General features: G+C 44.8%; 1 protein-coding gene across 1 annotated transcript; it reads right to left on the bottom strand.

Annotated features, from left to right (window-relative positions):
• Positions 1-8,821: 8,821 nt before the first annotated feature.
• LOC119295086 (4-coumarate--CoA ligase-like 7) lies at positions 8,822-18,417 on the bottom strand. The gene is made up of 5 exons (XM_037573413.1): positions 17,316-18,417; positions 10,109-10,295; positions 9,861-10,006; positions 9,704-9,771; positions 8,822-9,267 (listed from the first exon to the last, which is right to left on the bottom strand). The coding sequence occupies exons 1-5, from the start codon at positions 18,339-18,341 to the stop codon at positions 9,039-9,041; spliced, it is 1,656 nt and encodes a 551-aa protein (XP_037429310.1). The 5' UTR covers positions 18,342-18,417; the 3' UTR covers positions 8,822-9,038.
• Positions 18,418-22,352: the final 3,935 nt, after the last annotated feature.

Genomic DNA, 22,352 nt, shown 5'->3' with positions numbered 1-22,352 from the left:
AACATTCGGTCACCAAATCACATAATCATATAATACAATATCATCATCGAACATTAAGCATGCGGACCCTACGCGTTCGAGAACTATGTAGACATGACCGAGATACCTCTCCGATCAATAACCAATAGCGGAACCTGGATGCACATATTGGCTCCCACATTATTCCCTTCGTCATCGGTATGTTACTTGCCCGAGATTCGATCATCGGTATCTTCATACCTAGTTCAATCTCGTTACCGGAAAGTCTCTTTACTCGTTCCGTAATACATCATCCTGCAACTAACTCACTAGTCACTTTGCTTGCAAGGCTTCTTATGATGTGTATTACCGAGAGTGCCCAGAGATACCTCTCCGATACTCGGAGTGACAAATCCTAATCCCGATCTATGCCAACCCAACAAACACCTTCAGAGATACCTGTAGAGCATATTTATAATCACCCAGTTACGTTGTGACGTTTGATAGCACACAAGGTATTCCTCCGGTATCCGGGAGTTGCATAATCTCATAGTCAAAGGAATATGTATATGACATGAAGAAAGCAATAGCAATGAAACTGAACGATCATAATGCTAAGCTAAGGAATGGGTCTTGTCCATCACATCATTCTCCTAATGATGTGACCCCGTTCATCAAATGACAACACATGTCTATGGTTAGGAAACTTAACCATCTTTCATTAACGAGCTAGTCTAGTAGAGGCTTACTAGGGACACAGTATTTTGTCTATGTATCCACACATGGATCAAGTTTCCAGTTAATACAATTCTAGTATGAATAATAAACATCAATCATGATATAAGGAAATATAAAATAACAACTTTATTATTGCCTCTAGGGCATATTTCCTTCAGTCTCCCACTTGCACTAGAGTCAATAATCTAGTTCACATCGCCATGTGATTTAAAACCAATAGTTCACATTTTTATGTGATTAACATCCATAGTTCACATCGCCATGTGACCAACACTCAAAAGGTTTACTAGAGTCAATAATCTAGTTCACATCTCCATGTGATTAACACCCAAAGAATACTAAGGTGCGATCATGTTTTGCTTGTGAGAGAAGTTTAGTCAACAGGTCTATCACATTCAGATCTGTATGTATTTCACAAATTTCTATGTCTACAATGCTCTGCATGGAGCTACTCTAGCTAATTGCTCCCACTTTCAATATGTATCCAGATTGAGACTCAGAGTCATCTGCATCGGTGAAAAAAGCTTGCATCGACGTAACTCCTTACGACGAACTCTTTATCACCTCCATAACCGAGAAATATTTCCTTAGTCCTCTCAGGATAATTTTGACCGTTGTCTAGTGATCTACTCCTGGATCAATATTGTACCCCTGCCAAACTCATGGCAAGGCACATAACTGGTCTATAGAACCTATGGCTGAGGCATAGGGAATGACTTTCATTCTCTCTATCTTCTGTCGTGGTCGGGCTTTTGAGTCTTACTAGAACTCCTTCTTTGACTGATCCATTTTGAATTCCCTCAAAATCTTGTCAAGTTGTGTGCTTTGTGCAAGTCCTATTAAGCGCCTCAATCTATCTCTATAGATCTTGATGCCCAATACATAAGTAGCTTTACCGAGGTCTTTTATTGAAAAATACTTATTCAAGTATCCTTTTATGATATCCAAAAATTATATATTATTTCCAATCAATAATATGTAAACCACATATAATATCAGAAAGGCTACAGAGCTCCCACTCACTTTCTTGTAAATACAGGCTTCACCGTAAGTCTGTATAAAACCATATGCTTTGATCACCTCATCAAAGCCTATATTCCAACTCTGAGATGCTTGCGCCAGTCCATAGATGGATCATTGGAGCTTGCACACCTTGTTAGCACTTTTAGGATTGACAAAACATTATGGTTGCATCATATACAACTCTTTTGAGAGATATCCATTCAAGGAATGCAGTTTTGACATCCATTTGCCAGATTTAATAAAATTGTGGCAATTGCTAACATGATTCGAACGGACTTTAAGCATCGCTATGGTTGATAAAGTCTCACCGTCAACCCCTGAACTTGTCGAAAACTTTTTGCGACAAATCAAACTTTATAGACAGTAACATTACATCAGTGTCAATCTTCTTCTTGAAAATCCATTTATTCTCTATGGCTTGCCGATCATCGGGCAAGTCCACCAAAGTCAACACTTTGTTCTCATAGATGGAGATTTCATAGCCTCAAACCATCTGTCGAAATCTGGGCTCATCATAGCTTCTTCATAGTTCATAGGTTCGCCTTGGTCTAGTAACATGACTTCCAGGACAAGATTACCGTACCACTCTGGTTCAGATCGTGTTCTGGTCGACCTAGAAAATTCAGTAGTAACTTGATCTGAAGTTTCATGATCATCATCATTAGCTTCCTCTCTAGTTGGTGTAGGCATCACGAGAACGGTTTTCTATAATGTGCTACTTTCCAATTCGAGAGGAGGTACATTTACATCATCAAGTTCTACTTTCCTCCCACTCACTTCTTTTGAGAGAAACTCCTTCTCTAGAAAAGTTCCATTCTTGGCAACAAAGATCTTGCCTTCGGATCTGTGGTAGAAGGTGTACCCAATTGTTTCCTTAGGGTATCCTATGAAGACGTACTTCTCTAATTTGGGTTTGAGCTTATCAGGCTGAAGCCTTTTGACATAAGTGTCGCAACCCCAAACTTTAAGAAATGACAGCTTAGGTTTATTGCCAAACCACAGTTCATACGGTGCCGTCTCAACAGATTTAGACGGTGCCCTATTTAATGTGAATACATCTGTCTCTAATGCATAACCCCAAAATTATAGTGGTAAATTGGTAATAGACATCATAGATCGCACCATATCTAATAAAGTATGGTTACGACATTCATACACACCATTACGCTGTGGAGTTCTAGGTGGCGTGAGTTGTGAAACACTTCCAAATTGTTTAAATGAAGGCCAAACTCGTAACTCAAATATTCGCCTCCACGGTTAGATTGTAGAAACTTTATTTTCTTGTTACGATGATTCTGCACTTCACGCTGAAATTCTTTGAACTTTTCAAATGTTTTAGACTTGTGATTCATTAAGTAGATATACCCATATCTGCTTAAATCATCTGTGAAGGTTAGAAAATAATGATACTCATCGCGTGCCTCGACACTCATCGGACCTCATACATCAGTATGTATTATTTCCAATAAGTCATTGGCTCGCTCCATTGTTCCGGAGAACGGAGTGTTAGTTATATTGCCCATGAGGCATGGTTCGCAAGTATCAGATGATTCAAAATCAAGTGATTCCAAAAGCCCATTAGCATGGAGTTTCTTCATGCGCTTTACACCAATATGACCTAAACAGCAGTGCCACAAGTATGTTGCACTATCGTTATCAACTTTGCATCTTTTGGCATCAATATTATGAATATGTGTATCACTACGATCGAGATTCAATAAATCATTAACATTGGGTGTATGACCATAGAAGGTTTTATTCAAGTAAACAGAATAACAATTATTCTCTATCTTAAATGAATAACCTTATTGCAATAAACACGATCCTATCTTGTTCATGCTCAATGCAAACACTAAATAACATATATTTAGGTTCAACACTAATCCTGAAAGTATAGGGAGTGTGCGATGATGATCATATCAATCTTGTAACCACTTCCAACACACATCATCACTTCACCCTCAACTAGTCTCCGTTTATTCTGCAATTCCTGTTTCAAGTTACTAATCTTAGAAATCGAACAGGTATCAAATACCCAGGGGCTACTACGAGCACTAGTATGGTACACATCAATAACATGTATATCAAATATACCTTTGTCCACTTTGCCATCCTTCTTATCCGCCAAATATTTGGGGTAGTTCCGCTTCTAGTGATCATTATTTTGCAGTAGAAGCACTCAGTTTCAGACTTAGGTCCAGCTTTGGGCTTCTGAACAGGAGTGACAACTTGCTTGTCATTCTTCTTGAAGTTCCCTTTCTTTCCCTTGATCTGTTTCTTGAAACTAGTGGTCTTGTTAACCATCAACACTTGATGCTTTTTCTTGATTTCTACCTTCGGTGATTTCAGTATTGCGAAAACTCATGAATCATTTTTGTCATCCTTTGCATATTATAATTCATCACGAAGTTCTAGTAGCTTGGTGATAGTGACTAGAGAAATATGTCAATCACTATCTTATCTGGAAGATTAACTCCCACTTGATTGAAGTGATTATAGTACCCACACATTCTGAGCACATGCTCACGAGTTGAGCTGTTTTCCTCCATCTTGTAGGCAAAGTACTTGTCAGAGGTCTCATACTTCTCGACACGGTCATGAGGCTGAAATACCAATTTCAGCTCTTGGAACATCTGATATGCTCCGTGCCGTTCAAAACGTTTTTGAAGCCCCGAGTCTAAGTCGTTAAAGCATGGCGCACTAAACTGTCAAGTAGTCATAATATCGAGCTTGCCAAACATTCATAATGTCTGCATTTTCTCCTGCAATAGGTCTGTCACCTAGCGGTGCATCAAGGACATAATTCTTCTCCGCAGCAATGAGGACAATTTTTAGATCACGGACCCAGTACGCATCTTTGCTACTAGCATCTTTCAACTTAGTTTTCTCTAGGAACATATCAAAAACATAGGGGAGCTACAACGCAAGCTATTGATCTACAACATAATTTGGAAATACTATCAAGACTAAGTTCACGATAAATTAAGTTCAATTAATCATATTACTTAAGAGCTCCCACTTAGATTGACATCCCCCAAGTCATCTAAATGATACGTGGTCCAAATCAACTAAACCATGTCCGATCATCACGTGAGATGGAATAGTCATCAACGGTGAACATCTCTATGTCATATCTACTGTATGATTCATGTTCGACCTTTCGGTCTCCAGTATTCCGAGGCCATGTCTGTACATGCTAGGCTTCTCAAGTTTAACCTGAGTATTCCGCATGTGCAAAACTGTCTTGCACCCATTGTATGTGAACGTAGAGCCTATCACACCCGATCATCACATGGTGTCTTAGCATAAAGAACTGTTGCAACGGTGCATACTCGGGGAGAACACTTATACCTTGAAATTTAGTTAAGGGATCGTCTTATAATGCTACCGCCGTACTAAGCAAAATAAGATGCATAAAGATAAACATCACATGCAATCAAAATATGTGACATGATATGGCCACCATCATCTTGTGCTTTTGATCTCCACCTCCAAAGCATCGTCATGATCTCCATTGTCGCCGGCTTGACACCTTGATCTCCATCATAGCGTCATGGTCGTCTCGCCAACTATTGCTTATACAACTATCGCTAACACATAGTGATAAAGTAAAGCTATTACATGGTGTTTGCATTTCATACAATAAAGCGACAACCATAAGGCTCCTGCCAGTTGCCGATAACTCTTACAAAACATGATCATATCATACAATAACGCATAGCACATCATGTCTTGACCATATCACATCACAAGCATGCCCTACAAAAACAAGTTAGACGTCCTCTACTTTGTTGTTGCAAGTTTTACGTGGCTGCTACGGGCTTCTAGCAAGAACCGTTCTTACCTACGACACAAAACCACAACGGTGATTTATCAAGTTTGTTGTTTTAACCTTCAACAAGGATTGCCCGCAGTCAAATTTGATTCAACTAAAGTAGGAGAAACAGACACCCATCATCCACCTTTATGCAAAACTAGTTGCATGTCTGTCGGTGGAACCGGTCTCATGAACGTGGTCTTGTATGGTTGGTCCGGGCCGCTTCATCCAACAATACCGCCGAATCAAAATAAGACATTGGTGGTAAGTAGTATGACAATCACCGCCCACAACTCTTTGTGCTCTACTCATGCATATCATCTACTCATAGACCTGGTTTGGATGCTACTGTTGGGAAACATAGCATGCAATTTCAAAAAAAACTCCTACGCTCACGCAAGATCTATCTAGGAGATGAATAGAAACAGGAGGGAGAGAGTGTGTCTATGAACCCTCGTAGACCAAAAGCGGAAATGTTTGACAACGCGGTTGATGTAGTCAAACTTCTTCTAACTCCGACCGATCAAGTACCGAACGTACGGCACCTCCAAGATCTGCACACGTTCATCGCGATGACGGTCCTCGCCTTATTGATCCAGCAAGGTGTCGAGGAAGTAGATGAGTTCCACCAGCACGACGGCATTGTGAAGTTGATGGTGAAGTGATCCGCGTAGGACTTCGCTTAAGCACTACGAAGATATGACCAGAGGCGTAAACTATGGAGGGGGGCACCGCACACGGCTAACGATTGTTGGTGTGTGTTCTAGGTGCCCCCTTCCCATGTATATATAGGTGGGAGGGGGAGGGGAGCAGCCTTGGGGCGCCCCAAGTAGGAGGGATCCTACTTGGGCTCCTGCCCTAGGTCGGCGCCCCCCCTTTCCTTCTTTTGGCAATGAGGGGGAGGAAGGAGGAGGTGCCCCCCCCCCTTTCCTTTCTCCTGCCAAGGGGGAAAGGCAGGAAGAGGTGGCGCCCCCTCCTTTCCTTCCTCTAGGGCCTGCAGCCAGGGAAAGGGGTGCACCAGCCCCTTGTGGGTTGGTATGTCCCTCCCTCGGCCCATCTTTGCCAGGGTTGCCCGAAACTCCTTTCCGATGACTCGATATGTACCCGGTACCCTCCGGAATACTTCTGGTGTCTGAATACCATCGTCCTATTTATTAATCTTTACCGCTCGACCATTTCGAGACTCCTTGTCATGTTTGTGATCTCATTCCGGACTCCGAACAACATTCAGTCACCAAATCATATAACTCATATAATACAATATCGTCATCGAATGTTAAGCGTGCGGACCCTACGGGTTCGAGAACTATGTAGACATGACCGAGACACCTCTCCGGTCAATAACGAATAACGAAACCTGGATGCTCATATTGGCTCCCACATATTCTACAAAGATCTTTATCGGTCGAACCGTTATGACAACATACATTATTCCCTTTCTCATCGATATGTTACTTGCCCAAGTTTTGATCGTCAGTATCTTCATACCTAGTTCAATCTCGTTACCAGCAAGTCTCTTTACTTGTTCCGTAATACATCATCCTGCAACTAACTCATTACTCACTTTGCTTGCAAGGCTTCTTATGATGTGTATTACCGAGAGGGCCCAAAGATATCTCTCCGATACTTGGAGTGACAAATCCTAATCTCGATCTATGCCAACCCAACAAACACCTTCGGAGATACCTGTAGAGCATCTTTATAATCACTCAGTTACGTTTTGACGTTTGATAGCACATAAGGTATTCCTCCGGTATCCGGGAGTTGCATAATCTCATAGTCAAAGGAATATGTATATGACATGAAGAAAGCAATACAATAAAACTGAACGATCATATTGCTAAGCTAACGAATGGGTCTTGCCCATCACAACATTCTCCTAATGATGTGATTCTGTTCATCAAATGGACAACACATGTCTATGGTTAGGAAACTTAACCATCTTTGATTAATGAGCTAGTTTAGTATAGGCTTACTAGGGACACAGTATTTTGTCTATGTATCCACACATGTATCAAGTTTCCGGTTAATACAATTATAGCATGAATAATAAACATTTATCATGATATAAGGAAATATAAAATAACAACTTTATTATTGCCTCTAGGGCATATTTCCTTCAGTTCCACCACAAGAGCAGGCCGCCTCTTATCCTTCTCAGCACCATTTTGGAGGAGGCAAATCTCTAGATCACCGCTGGTGCAAAAAGACTAGGGGTCATTTTTTGCGCGAGTAATTGTCATGCCGTGTATGTGGGTGTTGTAAAACCCTGAACCTTGTCCCTCCCTTATTTAATAGACGAGGCAAATCTTTTGCCTCCGTTTTGAAAAAAAAAAACATGCCACATCATCTCATACCACAATTTTTGTATGATCATAACTAATCTTCTACATCTAAATACATAGCCCCCACTAACTATTTCTCTCGACATGCAAGCATGCCACATCATCGCACAATATGCACGAGAAAAGGCCCACCCCTTTACCATATGTCTCTCAACATGCGAGCATATGCCACTTCATCGTGACATGCATGAAAAAAGACCCATCTCAACATGCAAACATACATGAGAATTTTCATTCTATTATGCTATATATATTTAATAAACATTGTATGTATTTTTAGTTTTGGCTTTTGATATTATTACTTCAAATATTCATGTTTCATATACAATGAATCACATTGAAATATGTTACAAAATATTCCTGCAACAACATGTGGGGTATCATCTAGTTGTATAAATTCTAGGTGCAAAAACTCATACGCATACAACTAGACGAAGAAAAATAAAGAGAGAGTTGCACAAATACACAACTTTTGGGGGTAAGGTAACACAAAACCACAACACTAGAGGATTTTAACAGAAAACCACAACTCCAGAACTAAGCAGTAACGAAAACACAAATCAACCACTTTTATCTTACAAAAGCTGTCCAAAATTTAAATGGCTGGGCCAAGTTAGCTAAAAATTCCCGGATTGATCATTTAACATGTTTTGAATTACTGTAAAAATTTCAGTTTTTTTGAGTACTTTGATTTCTTGAAGAAAATTTGACCGATTCTTACAAAAACATCCCAAATTTCAAAATGGTTGGGCTAAATTGGTTGAAAAATTTCCCAATTGATCATTTAGGACTGAACCCACATGCCATAATTCTCCTTCACCGACTAATCAGAACAGATTTGTGTTTTTTGTTACCGATTAGACCTGAAGTTGTGGTTTTCTGGAGTTGTGGTTTTGTGTTACCCTAACTCCAGAAGTTGTGTATTTGTGCAATTTCCTCAAAAATAAAATACCTTACGACATGTTCCAAGACGGCACTACATGGTTTGAACACTTACTTTGAGCAGATCACGGTTGCGACCTACTACTACATATACAATGGGATGGGGCGTCATTTACCATCCATTTTATTTGTATAGCACCATGCACACCTGACGATATTGAGTCTTGTTTCTGCCCATGGCAGCGCATACATCTCACCGATGGTCACAAGGTTCATCACAGTCTGGACACATGGCAAGGCTGCATATGGTCTGACAACTGCCTCCTCAAGATCTTCCCGGCCGGCGATCTGGGTATGGAGTCGATGAAGAGAACCTTGCGGACCTTCTTGTACGGCGCCACCTGCTTCGCCACATGCTCCATGACCTGCGCCTCCGTGACTTTGCTCCCGGGCTGCCTCACCACAAGCGCCATGGGTATCTCTCCCGCCTCGTCGTGAGGATATCTGCAAATCCAGTGAAGCCGTCAGTACTGTAGGAGTTGGCATGGTTTACATGTTCATGCTAGTTCTCAGTCGATTGAGATTTAACCAAGTCTCAGTCAAGTGACATAACACGCAAGAAAGAGAAAAAAAAACTAAAAGAAAATGTTACACGGATCTTAATGTAAAATCTCACGGGTATAGTATCAACGGAGACTTAACAAGTCGGTTCATCATATAGTATCACTCCAACTAATAAGGGTACGAAGCCCCTTGTCTCTATTTGCATACAAGCAAGTACTGTGATAATATAAGCAGTTTATTTGTTTTTCTTTTCAAGCATGTTCCTGTTTTGTAATCTGCCTTGTTATTGTTCAGAACATATTGCAATGCAGAATTCAACCAACAAGTTCAATCAGAGTATGAACGAGCATTTTCGATTTTATTGGGAATAACTTACGGCATGACTGCAGCATCAATAATTTCTGGCAGCGATTGCAGGACAAGCTCCAGCTCTGCAGGCGCGACCTGCAGTTATTCAGTTTATCCAGCTAAGCATCAACCACGCGAATAATGCTGCTATATATGACAATAATGACACGTAGATAAAAGCAGACCTGATAGGCCTTGTACTTGATAAGCTCCTTGAGCCTATCGACAACGAACAGAAACCCATCCTGATCAATGTAGCAAAGGTCGCCGGTCTTCAGCCAGCCTTCCGAATCGAAAGCGGCCGCGTTCGCCTCACCGTCGCCTACGTAACCTGCACACAAACAAAAACAGTAGGTAATCTCAGCGCTGGATCACAGCAATCTGCGCGCCCGAAATAAACAAAACTGACAGCGATGTGCGTTCGTGGGTTCACCTGTCATGATAGAAGGGCCTCTCACGCACAGCTCCCCTTTCCGCCCGACGGACAAGGGCTCGCCGGTGATGATGTCGACGATCTTCGTCTCGACGTTGTGGGAGATACGGCCGGCGGAGCCTACGCGGGAGCACTCGTCCCGATCGACCATCAAAGATATGCCTCCAGCCTCCGTTGAGCCGTATCCCTGAAGCGGATTTAAGTCACTAGATTTTATAATGTGCACTGAAAATTTCCGTTGACAGAAATGACTCTTTTAACTACGAACAGCTTGAAACACATAAGCAACATGAAAGAGATTTTAATGTTCGTAATGCAGAAGAACATGGGTACAGGTGTTGACACATTACAGAATTATCAATATCGAAAGGAAAAAAAACATTAAAGAATTACGTCACAAGATTTTCGAAAATGTATTGAAAATCTCCGTCGACAGAAATGGCCCTTTCAACTACGAACAGCTACAAACACATAGCAACTTCCCGAAACAAAAACATAGCAACTTGAAAGAGATTTCAATGTTTGTAAGGGCATCTCCAACGGCACCCTCAAACCTCCCACATACGTCTGGGCCTTACTGCCCGGACCGCGGAAGCCATTCAACACCGATCTGTATTAGTCCACGGCACGGTTCGGACGCCGCAAGCCGGAGACAAACGTGGGGAGCTTTGCGGGCATCCGGACCGCTCTCAAGCCCGCTTTTGACCACACTGGCCCACCCAAACCCCCCATCCGCCCCTCCCGCGTTTTTCTTCCAATGCACGTGTCGCTTACCGCGCCGCATTCATGCCGCCCCAGAGCATGGAGCGGCCGGCATTGATGTCGCGTGATGTGACCGGGCGGAGGGCGCCGCTGACCGACGCGACCTCTCGGCAGCCGCCGCTTCAATGCGGACGCAGCTTCCCGAGGAACCAACTCTGGCTGCTACGCCACATTGAAGCGAGCTAACCGCCCCTTCACCTGGCATGGCCGCGGCTATATAAGCCATGCTTCGGTGAAGCACAGAGCCGCAATCCCCCTCCCCAAGCACCGCAGCACTCCGCGTCCCCGTCACCCACCTCGCCGAGCCCTTCATCTTGTCCGATCCCAGAGGGGATGCTGAAGTCATGGTGCTTCCGGCAGGCGGCATCGGCGGAAGCTCTTCCTCCGATGGTTCTGGCGCAGCCGTCGTCGCTCTCCTGGCCCTTCGTCATCCACGGCGGTCGGCTCCTCCGCCAAGGAGGAGATCGTCATCTCCTCCAGTGACGACGAGGACCAGGCGCCACGCAGCAGCCGCCCCGACTCTTCAAGGAGGCCAGTCTTACGGACGGAGATTTCGTGTGTCAGATAAAGATAATGACGGAGCAGTCGCTTCGTTACATGGGCCCATCACCACCATTGTCGGCGCGCATCAAGGAGGTGTCGCAGTCTTCAAGGAGGAGCCGGCCTCGCCCCTGCACCACCATTACGGCGTCCTGATCGGATGCTAGGACAAGAAGGAGCTGTGTCCTTGCTGCACCACCACCGCCTCGCTGTCAAGGAGAAGTTGCCGCCCGCGATCAGGAAGGCGCGGGGTCGCTCCCTCTGCTACCTCGGAGGAGGAAGTTACGGATGTGCCTTGGGCTCGAGGGTCGTCGTCTCCGAGGCGGAGCGCGCGGCGAGGCAGCAGGCGAGGTACGACCGGCGCAATGTCGGTCGCCGCTCCGCGTTCGCCAAGAGCGATGTGGCACCAGACTGGGTCCGCAATGACTCTGACCTCGCCACCGCGTGGGCGCTCGACCGCTTTGTGACCACCGTGGAGACAGCCGCCAGGCGGCACCGCCTCCTTGATGACGAGCTCGCCAAGATCGGCGAGGAGTGGTCGCTTAGCGACTCCTCCGCCAACGCCGGTCGCGGCAAGGCCGCCGCCAGGGCTCGAAGACCACGTCAGCACTAGTCGCGGCGGCACTTCGCAACGCGCATCAGGAGGTGGAGCGGCTCCTTCGCGAGCGGCAGGCAGCTGCCGGACAAGGTTGCCGTGGCCATCCGGCGTCGTTCCGCCGCTGGAGGGACCACCACCACGACGACAACGACGGCATTGATGAAGACGCCGGTGCGGCAGGGCAGGACGGCTACGCGTACAAGGTGACCGTCCGGTATAGGTGTTGACGTATAATGTGCTGCCTAGTTTCTTTCATCAGATCGGCCTTTTGGTTGCATTGGCTAGCGCATGCATTTCTACAATAGGGTTTAGTTTTTGTTTGTTTATCGACCTTTTATGTAAATTATGTCGGATCTTCAATGAAATTCATTCGGTTTGAACGAATTTCGTCCAATTAGTTCGAATTTGCCGGATGTATGTGGGCAGCATTGGATGGCATTGTTATCTCAATTTCTTTTCTTTTTTACAATTGACATGCTCCTGCATTACTCGTGAATATATCCAACGAGATTCAGATCTACCAGATTCGGATCCGACAAACCACTTATTATTGGCCAAGTAGTTGCCGATGCAGCACGTGGACAAATGCAGCGAGTGAGTGATGTGCAAGTAACGCAACAGTCTGCGGTCAAAAGCGGCCGAGATCATGATCTAGTCGGCTGTTGATTTTGTGCGGTCCCAGTCCCATCACATGGTTTGTGATCCAGCAACCAGCATCGACCCCGGCGATGGATTGCTGAAGCAACATCATTGCAGGAGAGGCACTGAGAACATGCATGGCGCGGCAGGAATCGTAAACTTGGGTACTCCCATGTCCCGCGGCGACATTGCACGCATGCATGCATGCATACGAACCACGATAGATGTGCCTCATGAACGAAGATGGAAATGGAATCATGCGTTTAATGCTGTTGGGTAGCGTACTGCGTTTCTGTGCTTGGTTCGAAGGATCCAAGGCTGACAGTGGACACCGTGGTTCCAGACTTTTTGGTTTCAGACATTTTTCGGGCAACATTGAACACTGACGTTTCCGCTATTGCCATTTTCAACTTGATAAATGACCAAATGCCCACGTCAATTTGACTGAATTTCAATCAAATAATCAAATAACTAGATTATAATTTGACTATGGCGCGAACTATGGGTACTTGTCATAGCTTGTTTCCGGCTCTCTATATGTCTTTCCCTGTACCTTCTTGTGTGTGTCCAGGGCTACATGTTATATCCGATTTGTCGTATATAGATCTTGTTTGTGAAAATGAAAATGGTTCCGGCCGACTTTCGCCCGTCGTAGCAGCTTAAAAAAGCCGATGGCCCCAACTTGTTGTTACTTAAGCTTATCATGTTAGACTAGTATTGTTGATGTATGCTCATCTTTCGTGCCACATTTCTTTTGTGAAGAATGTCCTAAATAAATTCAACTGAAAAAAAATAAGTTGCTATGTCAATATTGTCTAATTTTGAGACCTCAATTCTCGCCCCGTAGCCATACCCGACCTACCTACGCTCGACGTGCCTAGGCGGCGATCACCTCTGAGATCTCCACGGTGGATCAGCCTCGAGCGATTTCCCTCTTGAGTCTCACCGCCACCATCCGGGTTGACCACGTCTCCTGCTCGGGCTATGTCTAATCTGATCGGGGGTCAAAACGAAAAGCCCCCTCCCCACTCGCATTTGTCTAACCTAGAACTCTCCTTCGCATGAGACTGCTCGCTCCTGGCTTGGCCTCAGGGCCAGACGCTGCTCTGCATCCAGAATTGACTGATCCAAATCATATTTTCAAGGAACTGACGAATCACTAAACCGTGTGGACGAGCCATGGCTTGAGCGGTGGTAGGCTCTGGCGGAGAGGTGGCTTGAGATAAACCAGAACTCAAAGTCTCATCGCCTACGTGTTGGATGTGAGATTTAATTCGGTTTATCTTTTAAGAAGTTTGGAGACAAAATAGTGCTACAATATTAAGCACATTTCTCTTCCCAACATGAAAGCTGCACTTTTGGTGAAATTGCCGCATATTTTCTTACAACATAGTTTTATGTAATTTATGTACTCCATCCATTCCCTTATACAAGGCCACAAACTCAAATTACAGGTATCAAGATAAAATTTAATGACTTCTTTGGAAGTCCACTTTTCTTTTCGTTAACTGAGGTCATTAATATGCCCACATGCATGCAAGGAAGGAATTAGAAGGAAGTAGCACAGTGTCATTATGACTACATGAATGCATGTATTAAAACAGTTGGTAGTACGACAAAACATCATTAATTTTTGCCTCGATTACAGTTTGTGGCCTTGTATAGATGTAAATTGTAATTTTCATTGTGGCCTTGTATAAGGGAATGGAGGGAGTATACGCGTGCGAATGCTTTTATACTACTAGTGTGAGGCCGGTCAAGGTTAAGCAAAAATATTGCGGAAGTATTACTAATATTTTATATTACTTTTCTATCTCCACAGAAAACAATTACTTTTCTAGTACTTTTGTTCGGTTTACAAGTCGGGCATTAGTTTTTAGATCTTTAATTTACGCTAGATATGTTTATTTGAGGGACAAATTTTTTCGAACGGAGAGAGTAACAAATAAAGTATGTATAATATGTCATAAAAATTACTTCCTCCGTCTCAAAATAAGTGTCACAACTTTATACTAACTCTGTATAAAACTGTATTAAGCTTGAGACACTTATTTTGGGACGGAGGGAGTATATTGTTAAGAACTTTATTTGATGAAGAATTTAAATATATATTTCTGAAAAATGTAATAATGTAATTTTAGTCAATTGAAGACCTAAAATCCGTACCCAAATTATAAACCCGAAAAGAGTATCCCATACTAGATGTGTCCCGTTGGAGTACGCTCGCTGCTCGTCAGTCATCACGGTGATTGGCAAAAACAAAATCTAAAAACTACAGTCATCACGGTGTTCCCCATGTACTACTTGCAACGTTCTTCTAGAATCTCGATGCCTCTATATGGTAAAGTATTTTCAGTTGCGTAGATCGCCAACTACTCTATTTTTCTTTCGTTCTGGTCCCTACTCCCTAAATCTAAATGGGCCTTGCTTGAACCTTGAAAACTGAAGTAGAAGCACTCTCTAAACTGAAGCACACTCATTAAAAAGAAAAAGAATGTATATACATATATCTCTTTTTTAAGAAAAAATAAGACATAAGGTTTTTTCCGAAAGAAATTCTAACAAAGAGGTGACGAAACAAATGCTCCAAGGAGAAATGGATGCATGTCCTTTTTTAGGCTAACAAAAGCTATCTCTGTCGTTGTCCGGTTCGACGCAATTTGTGGGTTCAGTTTAGGTTGTTTCCAAATAAAAAGTCGTACTGAGTTTTTTTACTTTTTTTGTGATGTTGTACGGGTGGATTAGTCTTGGTTTTGGCTGTCTTGTCCACATCAGCAATCGTCACATTAGTTATATTCTGATACAAGTGGAGCATAGTGAGTACAATTAGGGTCAGCAGCATCACAATTTTGTATCTTACTTAGCGTCCACCGATGTCACGATCGAAAATAGTCGTACTACCTTCTGTTCCGTAAAAGAAAGATAACTTTCAAACAATCGCCATTGCAACAAAAAAGAACGTTGAAACAATCGCAATTGTAAGATACTTATTTACTGTCGTACAAATACCCAAGGGCTGCTTGGTTTGGTGTCAGAAGTTGGCCTGCCAATACTTAGGCAAGCCAAAAAAAAAAATGTCTACCGCTTGATTGGAAGCCGTCTACTTTGCGAACCTCCCTAAACTTATCAATTTGTAGCAAGTTTTGGAGTTGAAGGCTACCTCAATTTTGGACCCAAAAAAAAACGTTGAAACAATCGCAATTGTAGGATACTTATTTACTGTCGTACAAATACGCAAGGGTTGCTTGGTTTGGTGTCAGAAAAGTTGGCCTGCCAATATGTAGGCAAGCCAAAATAAAAAGTCTACAGCTTGATTGGAAGCCGTCTACTTTGCGAACCTTCCTAAACTTATCAATATTTAGCCGTATAATTTGGCCCTTGTGAAGATTTCTCCCCAGACTTGTCACATCATTTTGATCCCATTTGCCCCATATTCACGTAGTTTGGCCCTCTGCATCATTTTCTGAATCCAATTTGCCTCATATTCAAACAGAGAACGCTAAACATGCAATGACTTTCTTAATGGTTCTCGAAACTGGCTGGGACATTATATTATTATCTTCACCAAAACTTATAAACAATTCATTGTTCTAGACCCAGGGGACTTGCAGTACCTGTTGCCTGCAAATTTGTTCTTAATACGATGCGATTGTCGATCCCATTTATGTTAGACAAAGGTATCAATGAACATTATTGTAGTTCTTCTGTAAAGAAATATAAGATGGTTTAGATCACTACTTTACTGATCTAAATGCTCTCATAGTTCTTTATAAAGAGAGTACTTTTTTGAACTGTATACATATGTGTACTTTCCTTTTACTTGTATATATGTGTACTATTTTCTTGGACTTTGTACTTTTCGTTAGTGATGAAAAGCCGAAACGTTTCGAATATTAATCCATGTAATTTGGCCTTATGAAGATTTCTTCCTAGACTTGTCACATCATTTCGACCCCCTTTGGACTTCTATATCATTTTCTGAATCCAATTTCCCACATATTCAAACAGAGCATGCTACGCGCGCAGCTATTTTTCTAGGGAGTACCTAAAACTCATCTAGATGAAATATAATTTGATCTCATTCACTTTAAAAACAAGAACAAATATAACCCACGTCAGCACACACGCATCTTATAGAATCACATCCAATGGATATAAAACGCGAATGAGACCAAATTATATCTCATCTAGATGAGTTCTAATAAAACTGATTTTTCTAATGGTTCTTGAAACTGGCTAGGACATTATTACTTCTTTTTGCAGGGTTATTTCACCAAAACTTATCAACCATTTTATTGTTCTAAGACCCAGCAGACGACAACACACAAAAAACGAGACCAACCCGGCCTAGATTAGCCTGTTGGCATTTTTTTATAAAAGAAAACTTCGTGAGCACCAAATGCTCTCTTCTTTATATGATGCGTTTGTGGATCCCATTTATGTTAGACAAAGGAAACAACATACGCATAATTTTAGAACGGGAAAATATCGGACTGTATGTGTGCACTTTTAAAACTTTGCGTTTTTTGTTGAAATTGTTTGTTTTGAGGTTGCTTACCACATACACCATGTCCATGTGGTTTGAACTTTGTACTGCTTTTTGTTAGTGATGAAAAGGATAAACGTTTTCTTCGGAAAAAAAAAGCATAAACGTTTGGAAACACTAACCATGCACAGATCCACGTGAGGGAAGCGCCGGCGGAACTGCTCCGCCACCGACGTCGGCAGAGGGGCGCCGCCGCAGATCACCCGCACCAGACTCGTCAGCCGGCACCGGTCTTTCGTTATCCCCAGCACCACGGGAGGCGCCGCCGTCATCTCCGTGACCTCCCACCGCTGCGCTGCCTCCAGCATCCCCCTTAACCCCGCCCGGGTGGCCACGGCCGTCATCACCACCGTGGTAAACCCCTGCGCCAGCCCGTTCAGCGTGAAGAAGAAACCCATGGAGTGGAACATGGGAGCACCCATCAGAGTCCTCTCGTTGACCTTCCGCGACCTCACGTGCCGGGCATGGAACCCCGCCGCCTGCGCGATGAAGCTCCGGTGCGGCAGCGCCGCCGCCTTCACCCGCCCTGTCGTGCCGGAGGAGTACTGGATCGTCGCTGTCGCCGACTGGCACACTGCTCCGGTGTCAAGCGGCGCCGACTCGTTCTCCCCTTGGTCGCTGTGCAGGAGGGAGCGGAAGTGTGTGGAGTCGAGGAGGATGGTGGGGAGGCCGGCGGGGAGCTTGGCGGCGGTGGAGGAGACGGCGAAGGCGACGGACGCGCCGGACAGGGAGACGAGGCGCGCGACCTCGCCGGCGGTGAGGGACGGGTTGGCCGGGGACACGACGACGCCGACGGCGAGGAGCGCGAAGTAGAGCACGGGCACGTCGAGCCGCGCGGGGGCAAGGACGAAGGCCACGTCGCCGCGGCCGAGCGGGACCGCGCGCGATCGCAGCGCGCCCACGAGCGCGCGCACCTGGGACAGGAACGCCGGGTAGGAGACGGCCTCGCCGGTGGCGGCGTCGAGGAGCGCCGGGTGGGCGGGGAGAGGGGACGGCAGCAGCGACAGCGCGAAGGCCGGGAATGTGAGCGGGACGTCCGCCGGCGGCAGCGGCAGCGGCGGGCGGAGGCTGACGAACGACCTGGTGGTGGCGCAGTAGCCGGTGCGGGCGTCGATGGCGCCGCTGCGTTCGGCGAGGGCGCTGGACATTTTCAACAGGGAAACTCGTGGTCGTGAGTGAGGTCAAGTGAGGAGTTGGGAGGCGCAGAGGTGGCGAGGGAGGGAGGGACGCTCTCGCAATTAACAAGGAAACCTTCCTGGGCAGCGGCAATTGACTATAGGACCAGTGATCAAGCGGGCAGGCTAGTCGACAAGTCACGCGGCAGCTGTAGCAAAGTTATGTGTCATCTAGTAGCCCTCTCGATTCTTGATGCTTGGCACTTGCACAGCATATGCAGTACCCCTTCCGTTTTAAGATAGTGTAGGATAGGAGTATTAGATTTGTTGAATATGTCCATATGTTCGATCAAAGTTTATATAAAGAGGAAATGAAACTAGTACATGTGCGGCGATTTCCCTGTCCGATCCTGGCACGATGCATGCAACGTAGTGGTGGATGCACTTTGAATCCACCTCGAGGATGGTTCGATCTGCTATGTTCCGACAAAAAACGTACTACATGGAATGTCTTACATATAGCAGGATTCTAGAATCCGGTTCAGATGTGGCTAGTTCTCAGTCGATGAGACTTACCCAAGTTTAAGTTAAGTGCCATAACACGTAAGAACTGAAAAATAAAATCTAGAAAGAAAATTTTGCACGAACCTTCATGTAAGATCCTACTAATACAAAATCGATTTAGACTTGGTTAAAGCTCAGTCGATTGAGATTTAGCAGTCCAGGTTGGTCATATATACCGATGTGACGGACCGAAAACAAAGTGAATGACGTTAATCATTTTTTTTTATGTGACGGGCGGAAAACAAAGTGAATGACACAAATCACTTTCTTTTTCAGGCATCTGATGTTCAGGCACTCCCTTTAAACTGCGTCAAACAATATAGTAGGAGTATCCTACCCACCAGGGTTCAAATCCTGGTGCTCGCAATTATTCTGAATTTATTTCAGTATTTCTAGTGATGTGCATTCAGTGGGAGGAGACGTTTCCGTCGATGACGAGGTGCCTACGGTGACTTCGTAAATTTTCAAGATGATATGCCGGCACAGTCTTTCGAAGATGCTCATAGGGGAATAGGATATACGTGTGTGCGTTCATAGGGGCGAGTGTATGGGCGTGTATATGAGCGCTTGTGTCTGCACTGATGTTCAAAAAGAAAAGAGTACCCTACGTTGCCGAACGGATAGAGTACACATACGGAATTAAATGATTCAATCCTTGTCAAATATGCAGTAAAAGATTTGCTACAGGGTGTCTTTCCGGTGCGGGCGTCGATGGCGCCGCTGCGCCCGCCGAGGGCGCTGGACAGTTTCGCCCGGCAAACTCGTCAGAGGCGATGATTTGGGAGGCACGGAGGTGGTGACTGGTGAGGGAGGGAGGCTGTCGCATTTCGACAAGGAAGCCTGCGCGCTGCAGCAATAGACCTACTAGCTTCCTTGACGGGTACTGAGTATCTTCTGCAATCAGGCGGGCAGCAGGCTAATGGACGAGTTATGCCCAGGAAGCAGGAACCATGCTTGCAACGTGCGATACAGCTGGTGTGTCATACTGTAGATGACACGTGAGCAGCCAGCATGGCCGATGGACATCACAAAAATGCTGCAGGGTTCAGACAAGTTGTATAGAGTATCACGCGTCAGCGGTAGCAGAGCAGCCATCCGTGTCCCCTACCCCTCCTTCATGTTTGCAACGTGCGATGCAGTACTCCCTCCTGTTTTTTTTACTCCGCTTATTAGATTCTCGTGAAGTCAAATTTATAAAGTTTGACCAAATTTATATGAAAAAATATAAACATCTACAACACCAAATATATATACTATAAAACTGCATTTTATAATGAATCTAACAATATTGATTTGGCAATGTGAATATTAACATTTTTTTCTATAAGTTTGGTCGAAGTAGAGATTTTCTTTTTTGCGAGAAAAAGTAGAGATACTTTGATTTCAGACAAATTTTATTTGCAAACTAAAAAAGACAGGAGGAAGTATATATGGCTACCATAACTGAATCTCTGCCAAAAATAATGCTACAGTGTCTCTTTGGTTCTTGGTAATTTAGTAAGATTTCGTTCCTTAGATAGTTTGTTTGTCTGTGGGCATATAGGATTTCATATACTATCTCCGTCCTGGTTTATAAGTCCTCTTTATATTTTGTGACAAATTTTAACTATAGATTCACTAACAAATATTAATGCATGTGACAGAAAATTATATCATTGGATTCATATTTGAACATAGTTTCTATTATATTATTTTTTATGACATGCATTAACATTATTTTAGTTAATTTTAAGATCAAACTTTGGCACAAAATACAAAGGGGACTAATAAACCGTAATGGAGGTAGTAGAAATAGGACGCCGATAAATGCCACACGTGTGGGCGTTAGGGAGTCTGCCCATACATTTTGTATGGTGTATAAGAGGAACGGCCCACACACCTACGTGTGGGCAAAACAAGTAATGCCCACACACCTCTTTTTTTCCCTCTCGATCCCTCTCACACGCGTCGTATGGGCGAAATAGATAAAGTCCACATGCCCCGTATGTCAGGCCTCGTACTTCGTGGTCCCGCACGCCACGCGTGACAGTCACCGCGCGCCCGCAGTTGCCATGGTCCAGACCCTCGTCCATGTTCGTTTAACTGCAGTTGCCATGTCGCTGAACCATGTATGGTCTGGTCTACTGTAGTTGACATGATGTCAAAACTTTAAGAGTTGCCACATACTAACACTAGGCAGTTGAGAGAGCTGTCATGTGCTCACAAGCATGCTAGGGCAATTGCCATGTAAAAAAGAAGAGTTGTCATCTGCTTACGTGCACGCTAGGGCAGTTGCCATGTATCATGCAAAAACACATAGCAACTCGGTAAAAGAGAGTTGCTATCTGCTTACGTGCACACTAGGCAGTTGTCGTGTACCCCTGCAAAACACATGGCAACTCGGGTAAAAAGAGAGTTGCCACCTGCTTATAAAAGCACACTAGGACAGTTGTCATGTACACTGCAAAACACATGACAACTAGCAGCTTGGGTGTGGGAGAGGAGACGGGCGTGTGGGCGAGATGTCAAATGCCCACACACTAGCCCTTGTGGGTGCGTGGAAAGTGGCGTGTGGGCGAACTGCTGAACGTCCACACACCAACCCCTCCCGTGTGGTGAAACAGCCGTGTGGGCAACCGGGTGAATACCCACACACCAGACCGGTCCTATGTGGCATTAAAAACATGCCAAGATTCGTGCGCTCACAAACGGACGCGGATCCATGCGTGTGAGCGAGATGCAAACGCTCACGCGTGTGGGCATTAACATTTTCGTAGAAATATAGTTTGGCCATAGTCGATAGGTGGGAGCAGGTGGTGAAAATGCGGTGCGCTGTCGCTGTGGCTTGACCGTGGTCGGTAATTCGATATGGCCAGGCACTTTGTCAGGGTTTCGATATCCCTAGGCCAAAAACCTGACAGGACTTCGGCTTTGGGTTTTTTACCTGACAGGTGTCGCTGGTAACTTGTAGTGCTTGGACTGCAAAGAAGACTGAAAAGAGCACAGAATCTGGGTTAGAGCAGCAAGAGATACTACTATACCCAAAAAGGGTTTCCCCGCTTTGTATACAAAGCAACCAACCGGATCATACAGGGATAGGTGCTGGGGCGGAAGCAGCACAGTCACGCCCAAAAGAAACAACAGAGAAAGAGCAAAAGAAACAAATGCCGACAACGGCGGATCAACAAAAACGAAGAAGCCTCGCGATCGCTAGGCCCACCGGTCTTATCCACTAGGCTCCAAGACTCCGAAGCGCCGGCACCAATCAACACCTCCAAGAAGGATCGCGACGATGACGACGCTGCTGCCAAGGGTTTCCCCCGGTACACGACGAGGCGATAGGAAGAGTAGCCCCCGACGCCCTCCCGGAAGGTCAGGCGGCACCCACAGGCGCCACCGCGCCGGGGTCGGCCACGCCGACAGGGGTTTCCCCCGATCCCAACCCGCACCTCGGGCGCTCCGGATCCCGCCACCAAACCAACCACCACCCTACGCCAACGC

Source organism: Triticum dicoccoides, chromosome 4B, assembly GCF_002162155.2.
Source record: "Triticum dicoccoides isolate Atlit2015 ecotype Zavitan chromosome 4B, WEW_v2.0, whole genome shotgun sequence".
NCBI classification, from domain to species: Eukaryota; Viridiplantae; Streptophyta; class Magnoliopsida; order Poales; family Poaceae; genus Triticum; species Triticum dicoccoides.
This window is presented reverse-complemented; position numbering and strand designations above follow the sequence as displayed.